The sequence below is a fragment of the Varroa jacobsoni genome, unplaced genomic scaffold (assembly GCF_002532875.2).
Source record: "Varroa jacobsoni isolate VJ856 unplaced genomic scaffold, vjacob_1.0 scaffold_752, whole genome shotgun sequence".
Classification (NCBI taxonomy): domain Eukaryota; kingdom Metazoa; phylum Arthropoda; class Arachnida; order Mesostigmata; family Varroidae; genus Varroa; species Varroa jacobsoni.
Window position 1 is genome coordinate 71671 of NW_019213654.1, and position 23348 is coordinate 95018.

The 23348-nt window shown below is 38.6% G+C and overlaps 2 protein-coding genes across 9 annotated transcripts in view; one reads left to right on the forward strand and one right to left on the reverse strand.

The window, feature by feature from the left end:
* Window positions 1-15485, forward strand: part of LOC111263266 (trypsin-1) — a 43624-nt gene extending 28139 nt beyond the window's left edge. For all 8 annotated transcript variants that reach the window (XM_022838208.2, XM_022838204.2, XM_022838203.2 and 5 more), the window contains 4 exons: window positions 10179-10255; window positions 10949-11049; window positions 12545-12857; window positions 13206-15485. In XM_022838208.2, coding sequence (XP_022693943.1) covers window positions 10179-10255; window positions 10949-11049; window positions 12545-12857; window positions 13206-13649 — 935 coding nt within the window. In that variant the 3' untranslated portion in view covers window positions 13650-15485. The remainder of the gene's footprint in view (window positions 1-10178; window positions 10256-10948; window positions 11050-12544; window positions 12858-13205) is intronic.
* LOC111263267 (beta-hexosaminidase subunit beta) lies at window positions 15483-22639 on the reverse strand. Its single transcript, XM_022838214.2, has 11 exons — window positions 22133-22639; window positions 21684-21826; window positions 20750-20892; window positions 20352-20473; window positions 20079-20189; window positions 19398-19635; window positions 18334-18526; window positions 17921-18077; window positions 17568-17710; window positions 16786-16929; window positions 15483-16190 (listed from the first exon to the last, which is right to left on the reverse strand). The coding sequence occupies exons 1-11, from the start codon at window positions 22229-22231 to the stop codon at window positions 16010-16012; spliced, it is 1674 nt and encodes a 557-aa protein (XP_022693949.1). The 5' UTR covers window positions 22232-22639; the 3' UTR covers window positions 15483-16009.
* Between the last annotated feature and the right edge of the window lie 709 nt (window positions 22640-23348).

A 23348-nucleotide genomic window follows, 5' to 3' on the forward strand; every position in this document is an offset into this window, starting at 1 on the left:
ATTATTAGAAGGTCATTTGCGGATTAAAAAGGAAATACTTTGAATAAAGATAATTGTTAGGATTTTCTAGCGCATGTAGACAAATTCGTTGAAACATCAATTTTTATTTATTACAGGTACAGTCTCAAAAAAGAAACGTTTCAACTGAAATGTTGCAGTCTGCATATATATATATATATATATATATATATATATATATATATATATATATACGATTCGTTTATCGAGAGTCCAGTTTTTCCATCTTATGCAAAATAAATAATACTGGAAATCTTTTTCATAAGTACTCACCAAATTTTTTTGTATATATTTTAATGTCAAAATTGTAATAATTTTCTAATTTGCTCCTAGTTGACGGGGCTACAAAAAATGCCGTTTTGCCAATGTCTCCATGATTCTAGCCCAAAACGGCTATGGGGCCTGATTTCAGCGTATCAGCTTCCTAATATGCTATAAATATTATGACTACTATATCAATAAACAACAGCAATAGTAATCACAATGGTGATAACTGGTCAGATCTCGTGATGGTTGGGTACAGACGTGTGCCTGTAGTATGTTAGGACTATGCCGTCCTGCGCTGCCAGGAACTTCGTTCGCAAGAGAGAGGCTGCATTAATAAATATGCGCAAAATCTCGTAGCAGTTCGTGCAAATAGAATAGCTTCAATGGATGAAAGAAGAAACGGGAGGCCTGTTTTTTTTCCAGCACTTTGTCATCGTCGTTGGCGACGTGATCATTATAATCGTCTGTGTGTATCTCGTAGTTCTTTCAGCTGAAGAAAGGAGGGGAAAGCTCTATCATCCAGTCCAAAGTATCAAATGGTCGATTGCTAACCCAACCGAGATATGTAAAGAGACAGCATTTAGTGGAATACAATAATAATGAATATCGATAGAGATAGGCTGGTCGTATTGATGACTGCAATATAGATATCTTTTACATACAAAGCGTAGCGTGTAAAGGAAGGCCACCTTAGTACGCTGAATTAATTAGAATTCAACATACGTGTAACCGTCATTCACTTATTGCCTTGGTCCGGCACGTTTCTTTACAAACACATCTGCACCGTAGTAATGTTGCTTCACAGGATTCGAACTAACGCGTCTCGGCTTTTCCAGCCAGCCAACCAACTAGCTGTTATTATCCTTTAGTAGGATTGTAAATTATTAGTAATACAACCAGAGTATTCTGTGGTTTCGAATTTATCAACTACGTCAAATCCATTCAAGGTACCGGAGCTAACCCGAAAATTTCGTAAATTGTGGATTTGAAAATGCGCGCCACATTTGGCTCATGCTAAGCTAAATGTTTTGGAGTTCATGTCAATTGACAGTGCAATTGAAATTACAAAATTGAAATGCGAGAAACCGAAATGCGTCCCGGGGAAGATCGCTGTCATCCAGTCTTGCCTTGGAAACAATGTTAAATCTTGATTAAAGCGTAAATTATTATGTTAAACATTTAGAAATCAAACTTCAATTGAAAGCTTCCTTTCTGACAATACGTCTAAAGGATATCACTATTGACTTTTTATATTATATTTAATATAATAAATATTTCGAAGGGTCTACAGCCTGTCTTAGCAGCAATCGACGACGCAATTGTCGTACAATAGTGCAGCACCTAAAATAAATTAAGAAAAGGTTCCCAAGCACAATACTGTGGTCTGTCTAACGTACGTGAAAGACGACCTATGACTTCCAAACAGCAGTGCTTTGCTGATCAAACCATCGTTCGTATTCGTCCGCGTACTTCGTGACGACTATACGAAATGTGTGCAGTTGATTTTATTAGTGTTCGATTAATAGTAAAAAGGGGTTTGAGACCGATTTAGAAAGTTCGCTACAATGTACCCGTGCTCTAGTGTCTGGCCCGCAAATATGAAATAATAATCAAAATCACTTTAACTGCGGTCAATGTATAGGGTGTGTCGCTCATACGGAAATTGCCTATACTGAGGATAATGCTAACTTCACTTTAAGTAGGGAATTTCTTTGTAGATCAACTTTTACGGTGTGCGTCGAATGCTAACGAACGTGCTAGAGACTGGCCGTTACGTTACCGGAACACGTCATCACTATAAAGTGGCTAAAAAGGGCGATGTGTTGTTTTTATCGCTACTGTCGTTATCCTTTCTTTATCACTATCGTGAATGAAGTTACACCCCTGTGGAGATAGAGAGGGGGAGCCAATAGCGAAATCAAAACTTTTGAATTGTACTCCATTTTGCATGGCCTAAAGACCTAAACCATTGATTGCGTGTGCGGCTAGTAAGAAATACATATTTATTATAGGTCATTTGATACGGCCATTCTAGTCAATAGGTAAAATAGCTTTATGGTAGCTTTAAACCAGGTATCGAAACATTCATATCGTATTAGATGAACGACAAAAAGACACGTCGAGGTTAAGCCCCATTAGCGATTTGCATTACTATGTCTTGCGTGAGCGTGCGAGGTGGAATTCACGGTCTGAAAAAGTGACGAATAGGTGTTTGAGATTTAAGTGATTTTGGGATAGGACGGTCTTTGGCTTTGGTAATTGCCGGCCCAGTTTGTCATCTTTAACAAACCGTAACAGAACTGTAATTGATGTGATTAGGTGAGACCGTTGTAGAAGCGCTATTTACGTGAATAGGCATTACGTATTAGGATATGAGCGTGTGTCTGTCTATTCGAACGTGCACCACCTATGCTTCCGTTTCGGATGCGAGAAATTCCGTAATCTGAAATAAGCTTACAAGTGACGAGCCACGAGCGGGAATGCCAGTAAAATCGATAATCGATGATTATCTAGCTGCTTCTTCGCGCCAGTGCAACCATCGTATAACGATTGTTTTCCGGTGCATCCGTGCTTCAACTATGACACTATCTACGTTGTCCATATAATTAACTAATGCTAGGACCACATTACTGCTCGAAGATGTCTGTTGGTAACGGAGTTCGCCAACTTCATATTTTGTTAAGTATCATAAGTCGATTCAGTCTTCGGAAACAACAGTCCGTTTGAGTTTAAGGGGAATTCGTCTCTGAAAAGAATACGTTAAGTTGACAGTAGAAAATCGGCACCCTCATCCTACACCGACCTGTTTGGATGAAAGCTCCCAGTTTTTTTTTTTTTTATTTAGGACTTAGAATTTTCATATGGTGCCTCTACAAATGCAAAAGGGTTCGATACGACATAAATGTAAACGTGCTGAAAAGATTTTGCGCGTACGTAATTGGTTTCATCCTGCGTCTTGCCCACACGGCGCATCGTCAACATATAGCCAGAGATTGTGAAGAAGCATAGGTATTAGTTAGAATTACTAGGGTGTACTACAGAAGTAGTTTAAGACCTTTGGAACTCTGTTTGTGAAGTGTATGTTTATTACCAAAAATTTATTGTAGCCTTTGGTTTGCCCTGAATGTTTATTATCCGTTCCCCTTTAGTAGTTAAATAGTCACACAATTTTTGGTTTTTCTATTATAAGCATCTATCTATTTCCGCATCAGTCGTTTTTCTCAACGATATATGATGACTACTGAACGACAGCTTTCAATTGACCTTTGTGATTACACTTCTAACTCGCACATTTTTTCCTTCATGATGCCAAGGGTTTTTTAAAGAGCTCTTCAAAGTAATAACTAGAACGCGAGAGTCCCGACTTGTTATCAATATGTGTGTTTCTTGTTTTTCGTAAGACATTTTTTCAAGCAGAAAAAAACACAAAATAACTATTGCTCGCTCTTCTTTACATATATCTCATACGAGTTTCTTGCATTGAGAATGGCACGTCCAATGATAAGTACCATCTTATGATACCAGTTAACCCCCTGGCATCTCCTGCTGATGTGTATTTATGGATGAAAAACATCGATCGTTTTATCTGTATTTATTCATTTTATTTCTTTATTTAGTTAGCTTTATTATCGTGAATGTGCATTATGCTATCAGATGGCTACCAGTCAGAAGAGGTATTAAATGTGAAACTGTTACATGCACTCATCTATTTCTTGGAAAATTGAAATGTATGAATAGTAAACAGCAGAGAATGATCGCTTCCTCTGTTGGCAAATGGGTCTTCTCACCTAAAACTGTCGCTTACGCCAATAGAAGAACATTGTTAATGAAACTACCCTACAAAAAAACTTGACACTACCGTGTTTCCAATTCGACCCGTTCTCTGTTTGTCGTAAGTAATAATAGCAAGCGAACCCGGGGATCAGTCTGTTTCAAACCTATAACCAAATAAGATGTGGGGTACAATTCGACTGCTCGTGCCTCCAACGGCATTGCCTGCTCTACCAGATCTTATTCTACCGAAAATCGCTGAAAAGTCGCCATAGATGCCATCGCCTTCGCGTCAGCGGCCCACTTTCCCAATCAACTTTAGATCACATACCCATACACACAGAAGCCTGCGCGTAGACACACATATCATACAAAGAACGGATCTGCAGCAATGGATTGAAGCAAATAGTGTTCTACTATGGTACGGTAAGTCGTCTGCTCTGTTGATCTGTCGTAACACTGACGAAATGATACAATTGTACAGAAAAATATGCCCAATATTGTTTTGTTATTTAGGAGTGTCCCGCAAAATATCAGTAAAGCGGGAGTGTAGCAGTTTTGCGTACAATAGACGGAGGGTAAGGGCTTTGTAATATAACTATGGACCTTTTTATGGCATGGCATGTATGTGGAAGCATCGTCCGCGCTAGTCATAGGATTACGTTGATTTTCTACTTATTGAATTAGACTATTTCTACTCTATTTGACCTAACCGAATCATGGTCGAAGCATCGCTCGAGACAAAATTACATGTAGATATCGTGAATTATTTCAAGTCAAATGCAATACGGAACGATGTTTACAGCAAACCAAAAACCATTCTTATTTATGTATACACTTATGTGGGTGTAAGTTGTTTTGTACGTTTTTCTGTCACGTAACGGTACTAAAACTAATACAGAAATAACTGTGTGCCCGTAGCTTTAGCAAACAAATACGTTGTCACTGCACTGTGACGATACACAATGCGTGCACGTTTCTTCTAATCGTTCACGCGCTTCTTTTGAAAGCAGATGAAGCTAGGAAGACATGGTCATATGCACATAGGCTCATAAAGGTAGAAAAAACCTGGTCATGTTAAATTCGACGCTCACGAAGAACGGTGTATCGATAGCATCAACTAGGACCAAACCTGAACTCTCAACGTTGACGAAAAACTACTTCGAAGTTAGACAACCGAAATTATAGATCAGCACATATCTCAAGTGAAACTCTTTGTACATCTACAGATCGTTGGCTTCATTAATGTATTAGTGTTGCACAACAGATCGCCATAATAGAGCTATGCCCCTACCTGACCGCTTATGATGAGACCTTACTAGTCGAAAAGCTGATACGCAGAACTGCTTGATCTAGTTTCGGTATAATCTCTCCTCTTCTTTCTCTAAAGGGGCCAGCTTACTTTCGAGTTGATGTTATCCTATCATATGATTATACTATCGTAAGTAATAGTTGGGCAATTCTATTGCCTGCCACTGTTAAGTTGCATTAACTGTTTAGTTTATGTCACCGTAGTATATTACTTGTTGTTGAATGAATCTTACAAAAACCTCTTGTTATCTATGCATGTGATTTATTCTATTCTGTTTATGTAGCATTATGCCAAGGATTACATAGCGATTGTTGACATTTTTTCAATAATCATCGTGTCTTCGATGTAGATTGTCGAAACAATATCAACTTCCTCCCCACCGGAAGTGACGTCACTGATGGTATCCGATCCAACATTTGTCTTTCGTTGACTATCGCAAACATGACCGCGACTATCCTCACCACGATCAGCAACATTCCCCCTCTGTGTACCATCATCAAGCCACAGCTGCCACAGTGCCAACAACACTGCCACGAATCGTACTAATGGTAACCGCCATTTACCGCTGCTATTTCTGCCACCAAGTGCCCACCTTGACGACGGCCCTGACGGGGAGTCAACTCAAATAGCTCGGACGATCCTGTCCTCTAGGCTTTGCGCAATATTGTATTGTCAATTGACTCAGGCGACGAAGCATAAGGCGTTCATCTACCGGCTGCTATTGAGTTTAGTTGTTGACATGATGACACGTCGGCATCTTGGCTACTGTCGTCGACGTTGATGCTTATGGTAGTTAAGATGATGATGATTTCGGCAACGGTGCTTCAGATTCGCCGGCGTAATTGTCACCAGCTGCCGCTCCGAGTAAAGCTATCGAAGTAGGGTTAGTTAGGTTCCGCCTGCCCGGGCAGGAGGGAACATCGGAACGTACAAACAATCAATCAGATGAAGTGGGGGTATCCGTTATGTTACATAGGGTGTTTATTTTTATTAGGAACAGATCAGGACACGCAACGTAGGATTACGACAATCGGAAAATTTTCGAACGAAACTTAAACTATTCATTGGGTCGAAGGCTATCGCAGTATGTCTTTGCTAGGTAATCGAGTACTCAGGGTAAGCAAAATATCACCTAAACGTAATGTTATAGTGACTGCAATAACATACAGACTATCAAAGTACGTGGTCTCCGAAGTCTGCAAGGACTATTGATGATGATTTAAATACCTAGCGTTCATCGTTGAGCTGGAACCATGCTGACAGGACGTTAAGAATGCAACTCATTGAAGCTGTAGAAAGCCATTGTGCTCTGCCGCAAAAACGAATCGTCTCAATCGAGTTTGTCTCTTGTTCTAGATCTGAGCGAGAGCGTGCGATTCCATGTAAAAGTAGACTCATCTAGCCTTTGAACGGACTACACATTTTTAGCTTGTTGTTATGTTCTCGGCATTCACGAATATTGCTTTTTTATAACATTTGCGGTACCCCCGTGTTGCAGATGAGTTTTGTTTTCAAGTCAGGTTTGCCTTTCTTTCAAAAACTGTATCCGAAGTGGAAAAGTGCGCCTGCGTGCGATAATGTATGTATGTATGCAGAAAATCGTTCGACATTTAAATTGCCGATTTGACCGTAGATAGTTTAAGGCAACCATAGTAGGTAAAAAAGAAATTTACCAAATTAAAAAAAAAACATTAAATTTGAATAAAACGTAATTGTTTTGATGAGACGCGATAGAAATTAAAATAGGTTAGGTCACATGTGACTCGGTATGCTGATCTTTGTGAGAATTCTGATCTGACTAGTATTACATTGGGTTTATTCTTATTCAAGCTAGACTTTATATTTCATTTATGGTCAATATAAGGGCTGCCGAAATTCGTCCTCAACCGTTCATTCATCCGAGGCTGCGGTTTCGTTGTATGTCCTGCTGCATGTTTGATATAAGGCACGATGGACGCGTAATAAGTGATCACGTTGAGACCGAAACGCGCTATTAACGCCTTTTTAGTCAAAGCACACACTTGAAGCATTTGTATGTGACGCATCCGGTGAAAGTAACGCCATCTGCTTGGCCGCGAACGAACTCGACGGCGGGCTAACGCGGAAGCGCCCGTAAAATCGATCCGCTATCATTACAGAAGCTTACATTGCATCACGATCAGTTCGACAACCATATTTAGGCTTTCCCACATTAACTGATTAGGCGAAAAGGCAGAGCGTGACGTGTACCACTGAGCACGGCCATCCAATGGCATCTTGCACTTACAGATCTGCTTCAGACTCAGACCGAGAACATGATTTTATGCCATGGAAGGGCACCATATAAATGCACACGTGCACGCCCATCAGCACATACGTCTACATGGGACCTATACAACTAGTCGTAACTAAAAATACGTAACAGGTACAATAAATATAATTGATACGGAGATCGCTATAGATTAAAGCGTATACGTGAACCGTTTGTATTGTCGACTCAGCCGGTCTCCGATTCACCGCAGAAAACGAAAAACAATCAGAATTTTTTAGCATTTATTTTACTGGATGAGAAACAATTGTTTTTTTGCCAAGGCACTAATTGCCACTACTAATGCTGAATTGAAATTCTGCCACTGAGTTGCAATAAGTGAGATCCGTTTGCTACAAAAGTGTCTATAGTTATTAATGATTTTGACTCGAGGTGTAAATGGGGTGCTGTACAATATCAGAGCGATTAGGGACGCAGGGAACGTCTCGCGATTTATCTAGATAGAGTATCACTAGCTGGCGACAATTCGTAGCTGAATCAGTTTTCGTGCCATTAGGCTTACGTTAAACAAACAACAAAGGTATTCGTACCTCTTCTGAAGACAACAATCATTTTGCGCAACTATACGTGTGATAGAAACACGAAAGCTTCCTACTAAATCGTCTGAGAAGGTTCTTCTGAGAGTAAAATCGCCGACTCGGGATTTACGTTTCTGTGCCTTGTGAACACATTGACCATTGAGTGACTCGAGCACAGTGCGTTTTTGTTTTTTTTTTCTTTTTATAATAAAATCAGGAGCAAGTATGACAAGGGTTACTTTTTCTCAAACCGTATTCAAATTAGTTTTAAATGTGTGTAGCTCTTGACGACAATCTTCAACTTCATGGCGCAATGGCTCCTATTTATCTTTTTCCATCTGGAGATAGATAGACGTGTCTTGAGTAGTCGCCGTATTATTTACGCAATGTTTCAGTCCTGCGACGATATGCATATTGAGCAGGTGCAATTTAAATTAGATTCATCACCAACTGGGTTATGGCGGGCACCATCATTCCTCTCTATTTTGAGTTCTCGCCGCTCCTCGAAAAGCAAGACGTTTCATTGAAAACAAATAATGATAAATTTCTAAACAGTAATAAAAAAGCGCTTTGTTATTTGACGGCAGGTGATCAGGCAGAGATGAAGACAAAATGAACATTATCGTGTTTAACAACGAACATACATCAACGTCTATCATAGCCGATGGGGGATTTGGATTTCTGTCGTGAACCTGCACTGAGATACAATATAGATTCATTAAAAAAAGTTACTTTTATTAACTGTATGCTTACAGCAGCGGCTTTTTTTACGTTTAATATAACTATATAAAAAAGAATTAGCCGATTAAATCACTGCGAATTTCTTGCTTATTTTATCCGATAGTTAGAGTGTTTATGCGCTGAATTAACGCAATAAAGCCAATGAGTTGTGGGATCAGGCGCGTTCGCTGCAAGTACTTCTAAACCATTTAAGTACTGCTAACTGAGTCTTCGTTCGTTGTCGCTAGAATGAACGGGGGAACTTGACGGTTGGCGTGATAATGATATTCCTGAAAAAAACAATCATAGGCATATAAATACTAAACTTATAATATTGTTTTTCTAATGGCAGCGTTCTCAGAATACAGCCATTGATGACGTTCATCGGCGTGACGTTGTCGGCGGCCAATTTCTATTCTATGCTCAAAGATGACGTCAAGGTAGATACATATTAAAAAAATATTTGTTACAGCCTGCTGAGTTTCCCAAGATATTTCTAGGCATTCGAAATAGCTTACATCGAACGAGCCAATATACGTCCTGAAGCAAAAGTAGAGCTGGTTTCCATTAACCAAATTAATTATTATCATTAATAATTCCATTAACCTAGCGGACTTAATGGAACGAGCATCGCTGTACACAATGGTACAGCATATTAAAATGCAGATCCATCTAGAGACAATATGATATACATTACAGCTTCGGATCGTTCAAATATCGTTGGAGTCCTACTGTGACAGGCAGGGTCGGAGGAATCTTCAGCTCGATATGGGAGATATCTTGAAAGATCTTTAATTCGTGTGTTATTATTTTATTGGTTATTCCATATATATATATATATATATATATATATAATATTTCATTCCTTGCATCTTATTTGTTAAAATGAAAACTGTTTTCAAACATTGTATTCACTAAACCCACCGTTAACGCAATAGAATTTTATTCGATGCATATATGTACAGTTGTATACGGGCGAAAAAAAACGTGAATTTTCATTAGAACAAAATATTTTATGTAAATTGAAATATTATTATATATGAAATACTACTAAACAGAAAGACAAATAAACCCTTCAGCGATATAACTAAATACTATTCTGTTAACTTTGTACGAATTCTTCTTTTTGTCAAACTCATCAAATAACGTGCAAGATCTTGTGAAGACCCTGAACACAGTTCGATCATAATTTCCATTGATTGATTGCGTTCAGCAATATAATAACCGACTTTTATCTTTGCTTAATTTTATTGTACTATTTCAGTATGTGGACGAACTTATATGCGAGACGCTAAAGTCGTTGGAGGTGTATCCGCTAAATTTGGCCATCAACCTTGGCAGGTTGGTGAAACGGAACAGCCATAAACCATATTTAATTTATTAGCTTACATTTTATTTATTTTTTATTACATTTTTACATATGACCTGCTTATCTTCTGCTTCCCGAGTCCACGCACGTGAAACGGTGTTGTGTTTATGAATCATAGCTTATGAAAATCCCGTTTAGCACAAACTCAAACAATTCCGTGACCTGCCTTTGAGGGTATAACCCCTACACACACCGGTCAAAATAGTCCGACTCTGGACAGCAACGTTTGACTACGCAGCTTCTACGATCTAGAAGCAACATGGTAGAAGTAGTCATATTTTCCACTTAGCTAACTAATGTAAATTAACAACCTAATTATAAACATTGGCATATTAAATAAAATTTTCAAAAAAAAAATATTCAACGCTATTGTCCCTAAGAACGTGGTCACTTTTCCTAAAAATGTTCGATATTACCCGTAATTTTCTCGCACGTAATCATAAAGCGTGGATCCGTTGTGGCCTTCTGGTTTACCTTAAATGAATATTTTTAGTTTATCTATACTCAACGTATTTCTATGATTAGATGATATGCGATCGGAACGTTAAGTAAATGAACAGCTAGTTCCTGATTTTTCAACTTCGAACCTATATATCTAGACAATATGTATAATTTATAATATGCCCATCTAAGAACCTAACCGAAAAGCTTTATTCAAATTTTAGGCGGCCATAGTAAAACGGAGTTTCTTGTCACAGAAAATATCATGTGGAGGTGCTCTGATTAATGATAAATGGGTTCTTACGGCCGCGCATTGCGTAGACAGGTGAGATCTATCTCGAAAACTGTTTACTCAGGTGCAATAAACATATTTACAGCGACGCAAAGCTAGAGCAGAACTCAGTTCTCTATTGTTACTATTATTATATTTACATACGACCTAAAAAACGCGTATTTATAGGTTAGCGTATAAATCAAGAAATGCATATAAAAATATTGTAAGATGTTTTTTTTTCTGTGCTGGTTCGAGTTATAAAAGCTTTGAGATGCATGTGGCTTGCTACTGTATTATTATTGGATATAAATTTTTTGGCCACTTTTTACGCGTTTTCAGTGAGAATCAAACATCTTCATTTTGCGTTGACTTATAAAAACTTCGTGTAATGCCTGTATGTATATGTGTTTGAACGGAGCGAGATCGTGCTGCTTGCGATGTCAGAGAACTAGCAAAAGACCAAAGGACATTATAGCATCCAATTGGGACATCTTAATAAAAACATAGGTCGGATTATTATACTGACTAGCACTGATGAAAGACGAAGCCATGTTTGGTAGACAAAAAAAATAACAGAACAGGTCCATCAAGTTTCTCGCTTCATAGAGGGAACATCATAGGGAGATCCAGAACAGAGATCCTGTCTTTTGATTGATTGAATAATTTTATTGTGAGTGGCTTTAAGATGAACATGATACTGTTTTTGTGATAAATATGCTTCGAATTACAGAGTAAAAGGCCTACTGAGTTAGAATTTGTGGGTAGTCACAGAATCTTTAAGGGTATGCGACGGGTTGTTCAGGAAAGCATGAGCTGCATGCGGGTACCAAGGCAGATCTGTTTGTGCAATGGAATCCGTTTGTGATATGAAAGTTAAAAGAAAGAGTAATTAGAAAAGTTAAACTACATTAGTAGTGTGAAGGTTTGTTTCAGCGAATTCGAGCAGAATTGTGTTGATGAAGCATGACAAATGGCTCACTGTTTTTTTAATTCTAAAGCTATCTGAAAATAGGACACCGATTATTTTAGGACAGAAAGGCTCCAGTTCTAGCTATAATATGATTTTAGTACTCCGAAAGCAGTCCAGAGCACATAGGGGTGCAGTGATAGTTTTCAAACTGTGACTACATCTTGTGTGTTGGATTAAGCAGTGCCAACAAACTTATACTTTAAAATGGCGAATTTATGCTGTCACTGTTTCTGTAGAATAAATGTTTAGTGTCTATATCTATCTATACTCTACAAACTAAGTAAATACGATCAACGATCGTTCAGCAATTTCTATCACGTATGAAGTTCTAACAGGTTAAGTTGCACAGAAAATACAAAAGAAGCCACATATGTCTGCCAAGACAACAAGGTCTCCTTTGAAGTCTATTTCTCGTTGATAGACTAACCATCGTTGTGCATCAACCCCATACTTTGTTGCTAAATGACATATTCGGTATTGAAATGCAATGTTACTCGTATGCCAATTTTTAAACTCGCTAGGGCATGTGCGTCGACGATTAAAAACAAAGGCGCATATCCGTGTAATTGTTTACAGAACGCCAGCATCAAACCTGCGTGTGCGTCTGGGTGAGCACAATATCCGCGACACGACTGAACGTTATCCTCACGAAGAATACACGGTCCGGCGAAAGATTGTTAACGAAGGATTCGATAGGCGGAATTTCGTCAACGACATCGCTTTGTTAGAATTGGCTCAGCCGGTTATCTACCGAGAGCACATAATTCCCATCTGTCTTCCGGAAAAAGGAGCAAATTTTACGGGTGAGCTGGCCACCGTGGCAGGCTGGGGTCGAGTAAAGTACGGCCAATCGTATATGCCCAGCTCATTGCAGAAGGTCGACGTTCAGGTTTGTAATTCACAACTCTAGACACGGCTTATTTGTTGATTTAAGCATAAGTTTTCAATAATAGTCAAGAAGAGATTTTATAAGAACAGCATTCTTGGACTAGGGTACACTAGTACTTATTGCGCCTCATTGTTCGAATGCGCCGTCGTCGTTCTTAATTTTATGGATACAGATAAGTACAGGTAGTTGCAAGAAAAAACTAATCTCACTCATTTTAGGAAATATATAGAGTCTTAGGTGTTTCCACTCTGTAGTTATGATTGTCCGCTCGTATTTAGATAATTCAATAGGATAGGATAGGATAGGATAGGATAGGATAATAATGCCATTCAATTTCGGATGATGCAGGTGATAGACAACGAGGTCTGTAGATCATGGTTCAAGGAGAAAGGTCGACGAGAACAAATATTTAATACAATGCTTTGCGCCGGTTACAAGGACGGAGGTCGGGATTCCTGTCAAGGAGATTCTGGGGGCCCTCTCGTTCTAAAGAAAAACGGCCGAGCCCAACTTATTGGCCTGGTGTCATGGGGTGTCCAGTGTGCTCTACCTAATTTGCCGGGCGTCTATACAAGGGTGTCTGAGTACGTTGACTGGGTCGAGATTTATATCAATCGTAAAAACAAAGGCGATCTTCTCACTATCAATCCCGCGGTCACCAATACAGCTGTTAGCAAAACTGAACAGCAAAGAGAAAAGGACGTTAAAGCCGCTGATAATGGTGGCGACAAACAGGAGCAATCGTCTAGCTCTTCTGCTATATCAGTAGCCGCCTCAGTACGAAGGAGATAGAGATTCTAATTAGAAAACAGCCATAGAAGACATTCTGTAAGAATCAAGAAATAAACGGGGGCGGGTATCGAGAAAAAGAACGGGGACGAGCGTAGCTTTTTCTGGCAAGAGGTGCCAACGAGCTACCTGTGGTATTTATGAAGTGGATAAAGTAGGATACGTGATAAAAAGCATAGGAGCGTCAGTAAAATAAACTCAGTCAAATTTTGATTACAACGGCGTAACGGGACTTTTAACAGAAAGCAAACCGGGTTACCGAGCCAGGTAAAGGAAACAAGAACAAGCGAATGGAAGATATATTATTGTCAAGTTTTTTTTTATGAGCATTATGTAGAAAATAAACAGTAAAATAATAGTAATAATCATTACTATGAAACTTAGGAATTGTTAAGAATGCACTTACGTACTAAAATGGTTTCTCTTAGCTTTTTTAATACGATTATGCGGGTTATACAACGCGAATTTAAACGATTATGTAAAAGGGCCGGCTGAACAACGAGTGCCTACGAGCTGATTATATACTTCGTAACGGAAATGTTCATAAGAAAAGTGTGAGTTGAGACAAAACTATAATTAAATTTACAAAATCGAGAAAAAAAATCAAACTTCAGTTCCGATGCGACATTTGTAGTTTGTTCTTATCTGTTGCAGTCGGCCTTATTTGACCAATGGTTCTGTAATTTGCTGACGGTAAAATGTGGCCATGACGATTCTTTTTTTTTTTCAAATAATAGTTACTTGTCTCGCCGAACGGCGCTTTCAACCTTATACTGAAAGATTTATCTCAAAGCAGATATGCGTTACCTAACCTTGTTGGCTCGAGCGAGCGGGATGTGTAAATGACAACCGAAAAACAAAGGAGGCCTCTCAGCTCTTGTACCTTTCGTATCAAGATTTTCGCAATAGCAATAGAGGTGTACAATGTATATTTATATACAAGCACAGACGTATTTAGCATGTAGCAGTAAATACCGAATCGAAGCTGTATAGTTGTATATATGATAAGAAATAAGCTACAGATCAATTTAAACTGAAAGAAAAAGGCTCATTATTTCCTTATGTTTGTATATTTTTAAAATGTTTACATATTTATGTTATTTTTTTATTGGCCTGATGGATGTTACCTGATGGAGAACATTCTTCAAATGTAGAGTAATAGATCATTCGTCAGTCGATATCTATTACTCTGCTGTTACCTGAATTATGAGACACTAAGCCATTTGTTGAGTACGGCTGTCGGATATTCGATGTGACGATGACATCTGTTCGGATGGATGGATGGATGGATGGATAGATGAGTGAATGACTAAGTAATTAGTTAACAATGATGGCACTGTTATTCCAAAAACCAGAACGATGTACTTTGGTTAATTTGTCTTTTTTTTTTTTTTTTTTTCTATAATTGCGGTACAGGACGAATGAAGGCACTATAAAGTCTTATTTTTTCAAGTCTCTGCCATCCGGCGATATGTTAGCCTCACTAACTTATTCATGTGACGGCTCTCTGTAGGCAGATTACGAAATAATGATCCTTCGTTTACCTTGTGAGGACAAAATGGGTTGGGCCAGGTCCCAAGGAAGAAAAGCATCTAAGGGACTGAAGAAAATGGCATGGCGGCGTTCACTTTCATTATTATTATTATTAACAATAGTGTCGATAAAATCTGTAATAGGAAATATATACTAAAACAACGGCCCATAGATACCTATTGAAGATATGATAATAACTACGCGACGTTTTACTGTATTATGCTTTGTATACAAATGGTTAAAATTGATGACATGTAAAATACTGCGAACTATTATTTGATAATAAATGAAAAAGCCACTAAAGGAGATATATAGCAGTCTTTGTTTATTTATGTTCGAGAAAAATACATTGTTTCAAAGGGCCTGAGCAGGCCAGGGTTTTTCACTACAAAAAAGGCTTTACTATCCACCCTACCACCATTTCTGTTTACGTTCATCAAGCACAGTTACGTATATAAACGGAAGTGAAAATAGACAAAATGCAAAAAAAAAAACCAAAAGAAGATTGACAGCTATACAAGTATACAATAATTAATGAAATAATTTCTCTTAACAGTGTGGCTCATCGTACAAAATCCTTATTATACATTGTCACGATTAAATTAGTGGAAAAGCAACATTTGCTGTCATGCCTTTCTGAACTCGACTTTAGGTAACATTTATATACGGCGTATGCGTTTCTGGCCTGAGTACTCCCGAATGAAATCACAAGAAACTGGGTATTTTGATCTCTGTGTGCATGCCGATGAGTCCTTGTGTTCACTGACTGGTTTCATCACGAACAACTGCATTAAACGTTCATACCTATGACGTGATACTGGCTCTCTATTCTACGACACTCTGTTCACGTCCCAGTCGTACGCTCCGCAATAGCCGTTAAGGATTGGAGCCGCTGGAATTCCTCGACGAATCATTCGACAGCGTAGCTCGTCAAGACGAAAAGCCGCATCTTTTGTTTTGTTCACTGAAGCTGCCGACCAGAGTCTCTCACCTACGGCACTCGCGCGGGGCCTGCAATTTACAAGAAGGCAGGTTATAGCTTGCTAAGGCTTTTGCACTTAATTGCCTACCTCTAAATATAGTGATTACAATAGGTATTCTTGATAGCACATGTGCCAGCTCGGAGGTGGCAGGGAAGTGGGGAGCCGTCAAAGCTACCTGTTCGATATACTCGTACTATTTGATAGGGAAGTAATTTTTGATGATGAGTTGTTTATAAAAGATGATTGACTTCTACCCGGTTTCTAAAATCACTCGAGAAAAACTTCTTTGCATATTCTTCTCATTAGAGCCATATAGAACAGGCATTCTCTTCTAGATTTTATCACAGGGTTAAAGAAATATAAAAGTCCCCCCAATTTTTTCTCGCAAGGTCAGACTGTTTCTACCGATATTTCTACCTATAGCAAAACCTTGAAACAAACTATATATATTACCGACCACGGTTTCTTGTAGAAAGCTGATCACCATTCTCTTAATGCCGTACTAATATCAGTGAACTGTCTTAAGTTAAACGATTTTTATCCAAAACCTAAGTTTATCAGAGTTTCACGATGTGAAGCATGCGTAAGGGTTACAAAAAAAAAAACATTTCAATTCAACCTACCATAGGCGTGAGATCAAATTCGTTGCGTCAACGTATTCGGTCCACATGCAGGCTTCACCACCGGTAAGTAGGTTTTTTTCGGCTTCAGTACCTTCGAAATCGCTGGGTTCTACTTCGTAGTACTTCTGCCAATCTTGTCCGTAACTACACAGTCAGAACGTCAAATAGTAACTATCTAAGTAAAGAAAATTAAATTCATATATGTGTGCGAGTTAAAGGCACGTATCAATGAATTATAGCATCATTGTCGGCTGTAGAAACGGAACGAATAGGTAGTAATTGTCCTACTATTTCACCACGTTAGAGTTTGGCTTGTAGAAACGGCTGGAGCTTTCCTAAGGGACCGACGCATTCGTTTTTATCATTGTTGAAATTAAACAAGGTGTCCGATAATTGTGATAATGTCCGATAATAAAAGAAAAATTGTGACTTGTTAAGTAATTATATTTTGGAAATGTTTATGTACAGTATACAAAACAACTGGCACTACTATGCCTGTACCTGAAAGATTCCTCTGTGTGATACAAGCTTGCTTGATTATCACTAAAAATGGCAACTGAGTCATTATTAATTAGTAATACATTGAAAATGAATGGCAAAAATATTACCGAACGGTGGACGCCTAAGGCTGAGGTCATTGAATTACCTAAAGTACGTACAGCTTTAAAGGTGGCTTTTTGCTCATCTAGAATAGACAGAGTAATTAAGAGCGTTTCAATTATGCTTATTAAATGCTTTGATTATGTTTAACTTAATACGACAAATACTAAAGGACGATATACCTGATATAGTTGAGATACCAGGGTGCTGAGAGCACAATTTGATAGCCGTGTTTGACCATGTCTTTCATGTAATGTCTCCATGGACGTAGCTTCGAGTCCAGACTGACATCCTTCCAGAGGCCGATCAGAGTATCCGACGCCGCCTTTTTGATAATAATTATCGTCACAATAGTTGAGCTTTCATTTTAAATAGTATTCGACGAAATATGTACTATCTAGTTAATTGGCCTATACGCGTGGCAAAGCAATGTCTTTATGAGCATAGGACAAACCAGAGGTTTAGACCCAGTGGGTGGCGCTCTATAGTTTCGATGTGTAGATCAGTACCATTCTCTAGTCTAAAACTAACTCACCTCCACCCCATTGTCTATGGGGTCCTGCCAGATCATGTACTTAGCACCGAGTTTCCTGACATTATGTAGGGTTGTCCTGACATAATGCTGTTCCACCTGTGACACTTCCTTAAAATTATGTTGTTTCATGAACTCAGCAATTTCAGGGCTCGACTCCCTGAAACGCAATGATAAAAGACATGTTCAGCGATTCCCGTGCACACACGAATCAGCATATTCTTAAGATTTTTTAAATACCTGCGTGTATAAATGGCCTGTCCTTTTAATCCAGAAAGGCTATTTAGCAGAATTATACAGTTACGTTTACTAAACTTTCCATTGTAACTACGCCAAATGTAGAACGAAACATTAGAAATGGTGTTCATCTAATAGGTCCTTCCTTGAGCTCTTGTCTATATACACTTGACACTGACCAGCACTTGTAGTAAACTTCATCCATGCCAAGATGGAGATATTCATCAGGGAAGGTATTAAAAGTTTCATTAAAGATCTCGCGAAGAACGTTGTAAGTGTATTCCTGCGTGGGATTGAGCATTTCATAAGCTGCAAAATCTGGATAGCGAGGTGTTCCACGACCTCCATTACCGTAGCAGGGGGTTAGAAGCGCTGCCAAATAAAACAAAACGCGTAGGGCTGTGAAAATGGACTGGAAAACTTTTTACAAGTTTACAAGCACAAGTAACCACTACACGGCCCGCTATTATTTTGCTTGTCAAAGGGATTCGGGTAAATAGATTGAATAAAGCCGGTCCAATTATGATTCTGTTAAATATCCGCAAATTTCGACTATCTATGTCAGGTCGAATAGATTTTTATTTTACTATGTGTATACGTCTTACGGGATCAACACTATTGATAATAGATCTGTTAGCAGCGTCAGCTGATGTACGCTAGAAACAAAAGCATTGTCCGAACAGCAGTAAAATGGCCATTAGTAATAAAACAGTGTTATTAATATACTGTTTTATTACTAATGGCTAATATACTGAGTAAAAGGTCAATGCAATATTATCCTGCTACATATATATATATATATATTCGTTTGATCACCTTTGGCCATTTTAATGTATCTCACTGTATATCTACTAAGAAATTGGTCCGTCTAGTTAAATTGCACGTGATATTATATAATCGGGCTGTCTTGGTGACAAACGCTAGAAGACTAAATGTATCGGTTAAGGCGGTAAAATCGGTAAAGGTTAGAGCGCAATATAGCTTTGCGTAAAAAATTGAAGCTTTGAAGCTCTCCAGCATCGTTAAGGCGTTTTCCCAAAGGTGTTTTTATGAACTCTTAATTCTGAAGCAATGAAATTCACTGTGTCAGTTGAAGTGGTAATGTATGCTTTAATATTAATGTTGTTAGGCAAAAAACCATTTAACTTATACTACAATTGATTTGACCGAGATAAATATAAGCAGCTTATTTTCTACTCGATATTTTATATTGATAGCTTAATATACTAATGAAGAAACACACCTGGGAAGATCTTTCCAATGGCCTGAGTGTGACCTGGTGTATCAATCTCAGGAATAATCCTGATACCTCTTTCACGAGCGTATTCGATCAGATCTCTAATGTCCTGCTGAGAATATACTTGACTCGGATGGTACGCAGCTTGGGTGAGGTTAGGAAAGACCCTCATCTCATAAGGCCACGCCTGATCATCGACAAGATGCCAGTGGAACACATTAAATTTCGACATTGCCATTGCATCCTAACGAAAAAAAAGTTGATAGAAAATACAAGTAAATATACTGGCAAGCGGATAAGGTCAAGACATCGTATTACGGTTAACATTTTTAGAGAGTGTTTTATTTTTAGGACATTAGAAGATTAAAAGAAGCAACTGCGATAGCATGAAACAATTTGCCACTACAAATTAAGAAGTCTAGTCTAAAAATAACACCAAAACCTGGTACTGTGATCTTTGAGCTAAATCTGCAAACTAGACGATTTTAGGTGAGGAAAGCACCGAGAGAGTGCTCCTTGTGAGCCTCTGTATCCTACAACAAAGTAGGTTCATTTTTTTAAAATAAATAATTTTATTCAGTTACTGAGAATATTCAAAATCTGTTTTTGGAAGCAAACATCGGTAATTGTGGGAACGAACGCTCTTTGGCTGCCTATGTACTGTATAATATTGGAACTTATACTAACCATATTTTGTTTGATAATCTTAACTGGTTGGAAGTGTCTCGACGTATCAAGCAAGATTCCTCGAAACTTAAAGCGAGGCCAGTCCTCAATTATTGTTGCGTTAATCAGATACTAAAAGAAACAGCGGCAATGTAAGGAGACTTTATTATTATAATTAAGACAAGTTACGTGTTTACGCATATAAATCCAGCTTTGTACTTTTGCTTTTGTAAATTTTCTACTGATGTTCCATTTACATAAAGAAAAATGTCAGCGTAGTCGGACAAACCCTACCCTGTTGGTTTGGTCCTCGATGTAGACGAGTTGTGAGAACGTCTCGAGCCCACGTAAGGCTCCCCACACAGTGGCTGACTTCAGAATGGCCACACCGGTGCTCTCACTGACGGCTAACGTGTCTGTAGAATTACGAAAACAAACTCAACAAACTAAGCGCATCTCAATTTTTTTTATTTTAAATCCAATTTTCTTAATTCATTTTAACTACAGAACGAGTTTACAGAGTTCTAGGTATTAGAATCATAATAGGGTCACAGTAATTACTGCCGGAAAAATACATGTGATAGTTCCGTGTAGTTCACTTCGTGCGAAAAAAATAGTTACTTGTCCAGTAAAATTCACTCTATAACTTTTTAGAACTTTCACGATTGTCCCACGAATTGGGGTTAACATACAGTTTTCGTTGCTTTCGTGGCGGGGGTAACCACAGTCTTCGGCTGTATTCCTAAACTCAGTGACCTCAACGTGTAGCACCTTCAGCCTTGGCAAGTTCCCTGGTTTAGGTGACTGCTTCAAAGGGAAAATTACCTTCTTATATCTGCGGATAAAATCGAATATGGTCACACGAAATTGAGCGCTTCGATAGGCAATAACAATGGTAATTAAATTCTCGAAATGAAAAAATTGAGCAGTTGCAGAGTTTGCCGGAGTGCACTAGCCTAAAAATTGTGTCGATCGTATTGATCCTATCGAGGAGCTCTTTTTAACTTACATCATATCACAGATACGCCTGGATATTTTCGAAATAGAATACAGATTACCGAAACATTTTACCTTTATAAAATATGTATTGCTATAAGCAAAGAATATTGGCCATTTGCCGCTTTGGTCACATTTAAAAGGATCCTATATATAGCAGTAGTGAAGGATATAACAATGACACGGATCGCAGCAGGTACGTCTACACTTAGACTATGATTTCTAATAAACGTCATTCCACTGCTTTGGTATGTAGTAGTAATGACAGATCTAATGTCCTGAAATACATTAGGCGGAACGGACAAATCGTTGTGATAGCTGCGTTATTGCCTAAAATTTCTAAAGAACAACGGAAGAATATTCCCACGATAGATCGCGAAATTTTGAGATATGTAGCCAATAATTTGTAAAAAGTGACTCACTTGATTGTCTGCCTATAGACGAGATCTAGCGTACCAATTACGGTAAATGGGGTCTGAACAGATGCAGTTGGCTCTAGTGGCACTGGGGTCCCTGGGCTAGCCGTCAATCGCGTGTACAATGACATTCTTATATAAAATTTGTTCTATTTTTCTACAAAGTATTGTCGATGATTCGGTTAAACGTGGTTCACTGTATGGGCATAATTACCTCTTGATCGCCTTCTCGATGACATCACAGCAGATTTCGTCCGAACGAATATCAAATGTGTCTGGATTAATTTGTAACTGTTTAGGTTCAGGTCTGTAAGTTTGCGGCATAGGCCATGGAGAACCGGGCGGTGAGGGGGTACCCTATTGAATGTATTAAAGCATAAACTTATCAACACTTCCATTCAATTCGTTACCAAATGCAGCCTTAACGAAACTCAACGCTGTTTCTTCCAAGCATGGTATTAACAAGCTGTTTATTAGTGTAACTCAAAACCGAACATTATAGGAAGAGTAGCAATGAGCCTAAGCTATTTTTACAAATAGCCAAGTTACTAGCAGTATTTCTTCTCGTTTACCTTTGTGCTTACTATATATGAATCATGAATAAATAACAACAATTTGCTGATAGCAATGTGCATCAAGGTGTTCCGCTGGCCATCGACTTACCTCGAGCGGCAGACGTACTTCGATATAAGTTATATGCGCACACACGAATGCAATGGCAACTACCCCCAATATTGTTGCCCGCAGTAGTTGCTGTTCCATCTTAGAAAATGAAGTTGATCTCGCTCTGCCCTTTTCCCGTTCGTTCGTTCGTTCGACTCCACACCTTCTTGGCTTCTTTTTCTGTAGGGGGCCGTACCTTGCTATGCACTGTCTACGCACCTGCTTCCGTTCGGCCACTGGCTGATTTCGGACGCTGAAGTAGCGAAGTCCACGATCGAACAGCCATAGGGGCAATGCGCCGACGATTTTCGCGTTGTAGCCATGACACCCGTTTTGAGGGAAAGGAATTCCCCTTTCGACGCGACCACTACCACCGCCATCAGCAGTTTTATATCACCAAAGCTCCTCGTTAATGGTCACCAAAAAAAGAGGCGAGAAAATCTCCTTGAACATATAATTGTTTAATGATAAACAATGCACAATCAGGTGATTGGCTCTAGAATATACGAACCTTGCTAAAATCATTGGAAGAAACGATAGTGGCTTCTAGTCAATATAACTATTATGTTAGAATCACCTCATAAATGAACCATCCATTTTCAAAATACATCTGATTATTGTGTTTCTGATTCTCAGTCGCCTTGTTGCTCCGCGACTGCCTACAATTCTGTTGCCATAGCAATGTCCCAATCAGATTATTCCCACTGAAATAGAAATAATTCGAACTAATTTGTAAAATAAGTCTAGACCTAATGACTCTGAGGCCATTTTGTTAAGTATCGGTTCATGAATTTTTATCTTGATAATCGCAATACAAACACAATTTTGTCTGCTTTAGTATTTCGAGCACCGTGCCCTTCTTTAATATTAGCTACGATATGCTGATGCCCTTGAGTCAAGATACATCAATTATTTATAATGCTTTTAGTAGTAACTCGAATAATAAATCAGTTAAACGAATAAATCATAAATAACAAATAATGGTCCTAAAATTTGTATATTGAGGCCCGTTTTTAGAAAAAGTATCACCCGTTAACACATTCTTCGACATGTTAACGTCATAATAGCCTAAATCAGGCCCGTGCGTTTAGTTCGCGAATAAACTTACCGCTTTTTTTGTGTTATTTCCATTTAACAGCAAGGTAATACTCTCTTGATTTTTAGTGGCTTTCAGTATTACAATATCCGCCGCTTCCAAAGCCGTAAAAGAAGCGCA